This window comes from Mizuhopecten yessoensis, unplaced genomic scaffold (assembly GCF_002113885.1).
Source record: "Mizuhopecten yessoensis strain PY_sf001 unplaced genomic scaffold, ASM211388v2 scaffold11143, whole genome shotgun sequence".
Lineage (NCBI taxonomy): Eukaryota > Metazoa > Mollusca > Bivalvia > Pectinida > Pectinidae > Mizuhopecten > Mizuhopecten yessoensis.
Genome location: NW_018408901.1, coordinates 582,947 through 593,524, shown reverse-complemented (window position 1 = coordinate 593,524; position 10,578 = coordinate 582,947). Strand labels below are relative to the sequence as shown.

Sequence of the window (10,578 nt, the reverse complement as noted above, 5' to 3'; positions counted from 1 at the left end):
GTGAAAGCAAAATGTGGTCAGTTACAATCTAATTAAAATTATATCTTCACATCGCTCCCGTTTACTGATATGTCGCGTTGAAGATCTAACAACATCCCATAGAGGGTCACGTCAGAGGTCAACATGAATGCATTATCGCATTTATAACAAGCCAATCAAAACGCGACATAACTCTTTCATTCAACCAATCAGAAAGCAGGACCTGTAGCATTTAATGCAGACACCTCGTAGCCCAAAATCCACTTTTTCGTCTGGTCCAGTGATAGTTTGAATATTGCGAAGCCTGTCATTGGTTAATTTTAGTTTCAGGTTGTTAAACTTTTTAACGACAACATCACCAGAAGAGGAAGTCTCTCTTATTTCAAAGCAAAATCCACAAATTGTACAAACGTTGTCTTGTAGATAGACACGGCGTGGTGTCATGGGCGCCGCCATTTTCGATGCTCATTTGACACCTATCGGTCTTTTATCATAGCAAGTGTGTTCCGAAATCATTACATCATCACTTACAGAAATGCGTAAGCTCTCATCTGATTGGTTAATGCAAAGGTCGCCTGAACATGACCCTCTACGGGATGTTGTTAGATCTTCAACGCGACATATCAGTAAACGGGAGCGATGTGAAGATATAATTTTAATTAGATTGGGTCAGTTACTGTTGGTGGTCTCTTAACACCCGTACAAATGATATTAGTTAAACGATATGTAAAACAAACCATTCGGATTGATATGTCTTGCCTATGCCCTGCTTTGACCATCAATGCACATATCAGAGAAACTAACTTAAAAGCAAAAACGTAATGATAAAGGAGATGCTGACAAAGTCAATGGACCATGAAAGGTAGGCTGCATCCAGCATGTGATGCATGGGTTGAGATGTACTACCTAAGATGCATCTATGGTCCAAGTTTGGATGGTCTAGCACCTATACTTTTAGTGAAACTAACTTAGATACAAACACTTAATGTTGACGCCGTCGCCACAATCTCCGGAAAAGCACCACCTTACTCTAGCTTCCACCTCGTGGCGGGGAGACAAAAATGACAACCTACGAAAAAAGTATGTTTGTGTATCAAAAATTGAGGTGGGTATGTTTGATGGTCTTTTTGCCTTCTTGTTGTGGTATGTTGCCAGCTAGAGAAGATATGGCACAACAGCTTTGCGCTCCGGTGGATAGTTGGGAAACACTTCCTTGTACCATCTGTGCACAAGATATCCCTCAATCAGCTGGTTCGTAAGTACAAACAGCCAAAGACACATACAGACCTCGTGTTCCCAGCCAACCACTGTGGTGATGGCGAAGTAGATGATTATCTCCATCAGAAAATGAGGACAGGACACATACTCAAACAGGTCGCCATGTGGAATGTGGTGCTTGGTGTTGGTCACATTACCTGAAAATCATTGTGAAATATTACCTTTTATACATAGAAACAAGTCCAAGATGGTGGCTGAAAATCAATTCTGATGTTTCTTTCCTTGACTCCAATCAATCAAACATCCATTTTTTTTTTTTATAATTCGGCCATATGTGATTTAATTCTTTTGACAACCTTGAAAAAGCATCAGCTTAAAAGAAAGCTAGTGTAGAGCTAATAAACATATGTCTGTTTAAACATAATTATCTACATACTTATCACATGGTACTTTTAGAAGATTTGTTACTACTTTAAACCGTAAATCTTTTGCCCATTGACAGTAAAATCCATTTTCTCCAATATTAAATTCGCCCTTCATATTTAATTACTATGTATATTATGTTGTATATACATTTTCACTGTAATGATAAGTTCACCCTGATAATGATGGTAAAGATGAAAAATTGAACTACAGCAAACCTTTCCCAGTTTACAGTATACATATTGAGATATGATTCATTTGATTTGTAAACTTCACAGTTGTTGTAACTTACCAGTGGAAAACATAAAAATTAAATTGATGAACGTCATCCATTTACCTCAAAACCAAATTATCTCCCTTGGACTGAACTGCTTCCCTATTTTTTACACATTGGTGACTTTTTTTCTAATATTGATTGTACCTGTATGTTAATTTCCTTAAAATAATATAAATGTAACTGCAAACCAGCATCATCTGAATTAACTTAATCCATCAAAGTTGATGTGCAAAAGTGTACATCCCCAACTTCATTCCAAGCAAGTTATAATTAAAGTGCCGGAGTTCTGCTGGCATGCATTGACTAGGGTAGTAAAATGTGATATAGCTTGCAAAAATGAGAGTTTATAAAACAAGTGAAATTTGGCAAAAAGTATTCACTGTTAACTTTCTCATTTTACAAAATAGTGTTAGGTTGTTTATGTTCAAAATTTTCTTTAGAAAGATTAAATAGGGCATGACAGACTCAATCAGGTAGGGAAACTTGTAATACTTGTGTGATATTCTTTGTTTCTGAGTGTAAACTTTTGCCCAAATCTCCTATGTTTCAATTCATAATGAGACAGCGATTTCTGACTTGATTTTTGACGTACAATAATGTAAGAGGTATCAATCTTACCATTTTTGTCCTGTCGTAACTTGGCCATTATCCTATTAACATGGTACTGTTTGTAACTGGCATACAGAAACAGGGCCACAGCATACCATTGCAGCCATGACAGGGAATTGAAATCATCTGTAAGGAAAAAATACAAAATTTCACAATAAAAAAGTAAATAAAAATACGAACTGATCCTAGTTTTTACCTCAAACCCTGACGGTTTTATCTTGAATGCACTTGATGTCCCTTTCAAACCCGCCAAAAAATCATAAGCATCTTTACGACACCTCTCTTTTTTATAGGTAGGTATCAAAACCAAATTTAAAGCCCATATTATTATTTAAAAGGCCTAAAGCGAATGAAAAATAAATCACTACTGACCTACCCTTTGTTTTTTCATAGTCAATGTTACCTGAATTACACATTTTCATTTCTTGACCTTATAATATTAACCTGTAGAAACTGTCCCATCCTTAGACAGTGTGAGGTTAGATAATTATAAACTTACCGAAGGAAACTGTTCCTGCCTTGGAGAGCGACAGAATAGATATACCGATGCTGGAGTAAAACAACATTCCAACGACGTAGATGACCAGACTCATTTTACTAGTTGAGTAACTGTTGATGCACAGGGTTTCTATAGTTCTACGGACCACTTGAATCTCTTCCATCACAATAGCCAGCACGATTGGAAGCGGAGCAGTCAGATCTGTGTCTGGAAATTAAACACTATTAATGTGTACATGTATATGTGGTAACACAAACTGACAAATCAATTATCATCGTTTCTGTATATATATGTATATTTATATTTCCACCTCTATAAGCATTACTAGAAGAAATTGCGTTCATAGCTCTATGAATGCAATTTGATCAGCGTCATTTTGAAGCTTCTCCTCTCGCCTCGATTAACATGACACAACTGTTAGAAGCAAACATTTTGTTTTTTTAGTCTGCTCCAGGAATCTCATTTGCACTGATGACATATAGACACTTCAATATCGAAAGTATAAAGGAATATCTGTATTAAGGTCAATAATAACTCAAAAATGAGAATAAAAAGTACACAGATTGAACAGCATTTTTTCAATTACTGGTATAAACCCAAGTCTGTAACATACATATATGCTATGAGGCTGAGATATGGATGTAGCTGATTTTCATTCATACATTGTGCCAACATGAAATTGAAGAAAATGCCATTCAATCCTTATATGTGCTACGGTGTATACATGTACAATTATTACTATAAATAATCTAGCAACTGTTGGTGAGCTGGGGCTTTCTCATATCACCTATTCCGTCTTTGCCTATTGCAGAGTTATCTTCTCTTCGGACCAGGTATTGATTGTTACGTCATTGGTTTGTGTGAGAAAATTACGTCGTTTTCTCAAACATCGATGACGTTACACTCACAAACAAGTGACGTAACAATCAATACCTGCTCCCAAGAGAAGATAACTCTGCAATACGCAAAGGCGGAATAGCTAGAGCTTTATAATCACCTTTGCTCACCATGAGTACTTAATTGTTTCTTGTGATCACTTTTCTTGGTAAATGTACATTATCACATAATAAATTTTCATATAAATAATTCATTTTCAGCTGAAATAACTTATTTCAATTGCTATTTACTAAGCAGAATTTTATGTTGAAGAAGGAATTTCAAGCACTTTTAAACCATTGAATACATATAAACTGTGTTGTATGTTTATAGATGCCTCATAAAACAGAAAAATATATAATCAAAGGAAAATGTGTGGATGCAGACATTTCTGTCAGCAGCATTTCTCTGTACATGTTCAGCCATTTATGTTCAGCATCCTCGATACTGTTACACTCACTTTCGCTCTATCGCTGCACCCCTGGAATATGTCATTTGATTGGTCTCAGGTAAAAAACAACTGACTAACCACAAGGCTGAAACCTGCCCTTTGAAGATTACAGAGGAGCGACACCCAATCCAAAGTCCATCAATTTTACTGTTATGAGACCGATAAAATCTTTTGATAAACATCAAAACATCAAAGTCTTTTCTACTCATCCACATGGGGGTGCACACTGAGCCTTTGATTTTGTCATGACATTTTCCAGGGGTGCAGAGAGTGTAAGTGAGCATAACTCCTGGAGTATCGAGGATGTATGTTAAGCAGCTGACCTTCCGACTCCTTGCCAGGGTTTCCAATGAACGTTAAAAATTCTTTGAAGCATTCCGGCCATACTCCAGATCCACAAAATGTGTAGAGGGTGACAGCTAATACAGCAGAGTTTACCACTACGCCCGTCAGATAGAAATGGCGGAACCAGCTACAATGGAAGACAAAACTTAACTTTACTGACAGTTATATATATATAAAAATAAAGACAATTGGAATCTTTCACCCCCTCGGGGTGAGACAGGGGAATCTCAACCCGAGGGGGGAGATTCTTAAGTTGCCAAACACAAGGCTTTCCTGAGTGTTTGGCAACTTAAGAATCTTTCCCCTCGGGTTGAGATTCCCCTTTATCACCCACAAGGCGGTGAATTATTTTTTTTCTCTTACCCTGTTCTCCCATTTTGTATCATATTCACAATGTAATGATAACATTACATGCTAAATTTAGGGTTGACGTGACGTCATTGTATTGTTGAAGCGACGTCATACCATTGCTATGAATAAGGGAATGGCTAGCTATTCCCCTATTTGAGAGTTGTCTCAACCCTAGAGTGAGACAAGGAAATCTCACACCGGTAAAAGCTAGGAAACACCTGTAGGGACCACGGAACCAAATCAAAAATAGATTGTGGGTTTTTCCCTTTTGGGCAGAAGATTTAATAGAAAGGTGAATGCCTAGGGGCCTGCTGGTTGGATATTAAGGTGGTAGAAGTTTCAAAAGTTTTATGTGTGGGTTGAGCAATACATATAGATGTAATATATATAAAAAAATAAATAAAAAAAATTCAAGTCTGGTTTTGTCTGGGTGAGTTTATTAAGTGTGTAATTTGCTGTAAATTTTGTGCGATTTTTAGTGCCGAATTCAATACAAGATGGCAGCCCCCATATAAAAAAAGTTCAAATTGGCAGAATTTTGAAATATTTTTTTTACAGTTGTGCGAGATGCTATTCTTCAAAATGAGGTCAGGTAAACCAGTGTGGATAACCCCATTTAACCAGGACAGGGGTAAACATTAACACTATCGTCTATGGAAAATCATTTGGTTCCGCGGTCCCTGTACAGGGTAAGAAAACATACTTTCTTCGACTTCCCTAGCGTTTTCTCCTCTTCAGAGGTTCATCAGGGGAATTCCTAATTTATGACATAATATATATATGTATGCTGTATTTATCCTCAAATTAAGCCAGGAAATGTTGCCTGTAAATGAACATTTCCATGTAAATCCTGTATTATTTTGTTTTAAAATTTATGACTTTACCCTGTAAAATACAATGACAGTTATAAATTTATATAGTTGATTAAAGAAAGGCCTACAAATCAAATCAGCATTATATATAAGGTTACAAGATATTTATCTCCATATGCATATATATTGTGTAGATGACGTCTACACAAAAATAGCCTAAAAGGTAGACTTACAAAGGTAGGTCTTTATATTCCTCTTTTTTTTCCACAATCTATCATTTAAAGAGTTATACAGGACTTATCAGGTAAATATATTTAATACAATTTAATATTGTACAATTATATGCATCTTTTGTTACCAGGAAGCAATTAAGTTTTTGCATTATATTGATAAGTTCATGAAGCTAAACTGAGTCAATATAATAAATCTATATTAAATTATTAGTTCAATGAAACACACACCACTAGAGGTACATTTGAGCTTGCTTCTTATCTTTTTAACTCAATACACCATTAAACAAACATAAAAGCTGGTTGAAAGATTAAATGTGCAACTATACAGACGTCATCATACCCGGTATTCCTTTCTACCAAATTCTTGACTTTTTCAACAAAATGACGATTTTGCAGATGCAGGGCTAAATTAAGGAGACAATTAGTTGCTGATTTAAAGATGGAAGCAGTATAACTTGTGACCAAGTCAGCAGGGAACATTTCATTGGTCTTTTCTTTCTCCTCTGACAATGTTCTACAGGATCGTTTGGAAGGAAAGAGCATACGAGTGAGTGAATTAGCAACTTAATGGTATCCGATCTGTATACAGCTATTTATTTACAATCTTGTACACTCGTGAGTTGCGAGTTACTATATGCTGATCTATCAAGCTTTCTCGCTACATGTCAGTGGTCTTGTAGCATGTCTCACGCTTGGTGGGGTGGATAGCACATTTGCTTTTCACTTAGATGGTCGAGGTTCCATTTCCTGATTAGCTGTGAAAAAAGTTTGGGTTATCTGTGGGTTTTATCCGGGTATTCTGATTTCTACATTAAGAATTTAAGACCCTCTATGGCTTCCATCTGGGCCAACAAGAGTACTAATGATTAATATAAGTTGCAATAACATGTTTTATAATTGTTGAAAAAATGAATTAGATTTATATATTATTCTCATGCTGGACCTGTTTCTGTGATGATTGATTTATGTTACAAAGTAGACAGATCAACCATATTTATGTGCCTATTGTGATTAAGTATGAATCTCAGACTTTGCTAGCATTCTTTAACTTCAGGATTTTTAGGCCTTCTTGATCTTCATACATGGAATTTTAAGTTTATGCTTCAAACCTAATTCATTAATGATTGCAACACATCTGGTCTTTCTGACTATTGAAAATGTAATACACATAATGAAATTTAAAATCTGGATCCAGGAAGACATGCATATAGTGATGCATAAAACATAAGCAGTTGTCCTAGTATGGCTAATTGAATGCTGGGTTATGATAATTACTATTAGGAGAAAACAAAGTCATTCTGGGATTTATCAAGTGGTTTTTTGGAAAATGGACCCAGAGAAGAAATTGAGAAAAAATTGAAGACTAAAGGAACTATTTTTGGAAAAAGTGAGAGGAAAATGCGGTGAGGGGGCAACAAAGTTTATAAGTATGTGGTCCGACATATCAGAAAGACCAAGCACAAGGACAAACTCCATGAGAATATTCCCTAGATGTGCAAGGACATCGCTACGGAAAAATGCCTTCTCCATAAGAACAACAGCAGTATGGAACAGTTTTCCTGATTACGAAGTAGCTACAAACACACTTAATAGCTTCAAAAACCAACTTGATGTTTACACGAACGGACAGGAAGTAAAGTACAACTACTACAAAGGGACAATACGTGTGACAACCGGAAGTGAAATCTATTGTAATAATAATATTAACGTTTATGAGTTTAGCGAATTCAAAGAGGATCCTTAAAATGGAACCTGTGTTGGAAAATATCATTAATTATCATTAAGTGTTAAGTAAGGGGCACAACGATTCACCCCAAAACACGCCCAAAAACAATTAAGATTAAAATTACCAAGAATGTTCATTAGATAAAAAGTTTACTTCATTGTAAAAATAATTATCAATACTATCTTGGAAGACATATAAAAAGTTAAGTACAATATAAATAATGCAATTTCATGTCTAGATAACCATGAAGTATGGTTTCGCCACGTGGAAACTGAGACAAAAAATATTTTTGGGTGTTTTGGGGTAAACCTTCTTGCCGCCCAGCCCAATGCTCTACCGCTGAACTAAAGGGAAATTCCCCACAGCTGACGCTTGAAAGGCAGCCAAATCAATGCACATCTTTTACATTTACAGATGTATTTTAAGAATTAAGTCAATTGTGAGGAATAGATTTTTTTTTTTTTTTTATATTCTCCCAATAATGATTTATAAACAAGAACGTTTTGAAAAATCACACTTTCATAACTGGGTATTGGTCCCTAAAACTGATCTAAAAAGTAGTATCGATAATCAGGTTGAGGAAAACCACCAACTTGCGTACAATACACACACTCACCTATTATATGCCAGTTGGAGTATGGATTTGTTACGAAAAATAACCCAAATCGCTTTAACAGTAACTTTTGCAAGATATTATTAAAATTGCATTAATTTACGACAAGGTAAATAATATTTTGCTAAAATATGTTTACTGAAAGCGTTAACTTGTCTACTTAGAAACTTGATGTAACTTTACCGGAGTATTGCATCTATTTTTGGTACTTTTCCCACATGCAAATAATTTTTTTTTTTTGCATTTGTATCATGTTTCATGACTGAATAAATGTGACTTAGACAAACAATTTTAAAAAGTTTTGCTATTTTTAGTAACAAATCCATACCCCTATTGGCGTATAATAGGCGAGTTTGCATATTATACGCAATAGTGGTTTTCCCCGACCTGATAATCTCCAACTTCAACAAGATACTCTAAAACGTTCAATATTCTGAACATTAGTTAGAGGCGTCAGAAAGATAGGTTAAAAACATTTATTTTTTATTTTTTTTAAGAACTATACGATAAAAACAACACGTATACGCTTAGAATTTGTGAGAGTGGAGAGTTGCAATCAGTGTGGAGAGGTCAGCACTGTCGGCGATGAAGGTTGGGAGGGTGTTCCAGGTACGAATTCCTCTAGGAAAGAATGAATTTGCATGATAATTTGTGGACCTGTGTGGAATCTGGAATTTGTGTTGTCAGTTCGCTGGAGAATTTGGAGGTTGCCATCATATGCCACAAGGACGTTTATTATTTTATATAGTAATATGGTGGAGGTGATTTTATGGCGTTGTCCAAGGGATTGCCACTTCAGGGTTTGGAGCATTTCTGTAAAGTTACTGGTGTAGTTATAGCGCCCAAGAGTGTACCTGGCGGCTCTTCTCTGCACCATTTCAACCTCATTGGTAAGATTTGCCTGCCATGGATCCCAGATGGGGCTACAGTATTCAATGTGTGGGCGGACATAAGTTTCATAAGCTAATATAAGCCTGATAAACCACTGGCCTTCTCATCAACAGCTGATAAACAATACATTTTAACACATACATAATCAGTATATGGCTTTTTGATTTGAGAGTAGGTAACTGTTAATAGCTCTTGGGGATATAAGGAGGGGGAGGTCACAGGTTCTGGAATATATGTGATATATAATCGCACCCCCTTATACTATGATTTATTAGTATAAGGGGGTGCGATATCTACTCGGTGCGATTATATATCACATATATTCCAGAACCCGAGCATCTGTGGGGGAGACGTCTCTACCAACAGCCGATCATTAATCATCAACAAACCTTTTGGGCACCTGCACAATGCTATCAGGTAACTTGAAACCATCTAATTTACGGACTTTCCCAAATAAATACAGATCATGGATGAACGTTGGGAAGTAGGAACTATATTCGACGGTCAAATAACCCAGAATTATTGCTAAAGTAGCAATATTCCAGACTACACTTAGCAAATACATCTTCAACCATGCAAACCGGATATCAATAAGACTTTGTAACCTTAAAATTGAAACCGGAAAGGAGGAAAAAATTTCGGGTTGTATAAAACTAAACTAAAAACGGAGATATCAGTATTCCGGATACAGTCTGCTTCTGCCAAGTAATGTCCACAATCATCACGTTGATTATAATGACATTATTGGAGTGCGCGTGGTTAAAATTTTCGTTAAAACCAGTATAAAAGATATGGAAATTAGGCCAGCGGCACAGATAACCGATATATGAAGACCTCATCCAAGAATTATTGCAATAAACCAAAATTCACAAAATCCCACAGAGATGATCTGTTTCGGACCAGTTAAAGAAACCGATGTTGCAAGGTACTTGAAGATGATTAATCTCAGAAAGGTGACTGATGTAGACAACATTTCACCAATGATATTGCACCTTACTAAAGGTGAAGTTTTAAATCCAACCACTACTCTGATCAATAGGTCTCTTGTAGAGCCTCGGAGATCCTTCCCTGATCAATTAAAATTACAGTTGTCAAACAGCTTTATTATTTATAACAGAAGAATGGCGGCGTGCCTTCGATAGAAATGACTATGTTGGAGCCAAAGTCCCCTTAGTGTGGCATTTCTGTAACATTTACCAGGATGTTGATTCAAGTTATGAGGTCCTTTTAAGAAAGTCTCAGACAAACATGCTACATGTGGAGAGACTAAGGAAA

At 36.1% G+C, this 10,578-nt stretch overlaps 1 protein-coding gene across 1 annotated transcript; it reads right to left on the bottom strand.

Moving 5' to 3' along the window:
* Window positions 1-610: 610 nt before the first annotated feature.
* LOC110466723 (polyprenol reductase-like) lies at window positions 611-9,910 on the bottom strand. Its single transcript, XM_021523435.1, has 5 exons — window positions 9,693-9,910; window positions 4,656-4,804; window positions 3,006-3,212; window positions 2,516-2,632; window positions 611-1,394 (listed from the first exon to the last, which is right to left on the bottom strand). The coding sequence occupies exons 1-5, from the start codon at window positions 9,866-9,868 to the stop codon at window positions 1,135-1,137; spliced, it is 909 nt and encodes a 302-aa protein (XP_021379110.1). The 5' UTR covers window positions 9,869-9,910; the 3' UTR covers window positions 611-1,134.
* Between the last annotated feature and the right edge of the window lie 668 nt (window positions 9,911-10,578).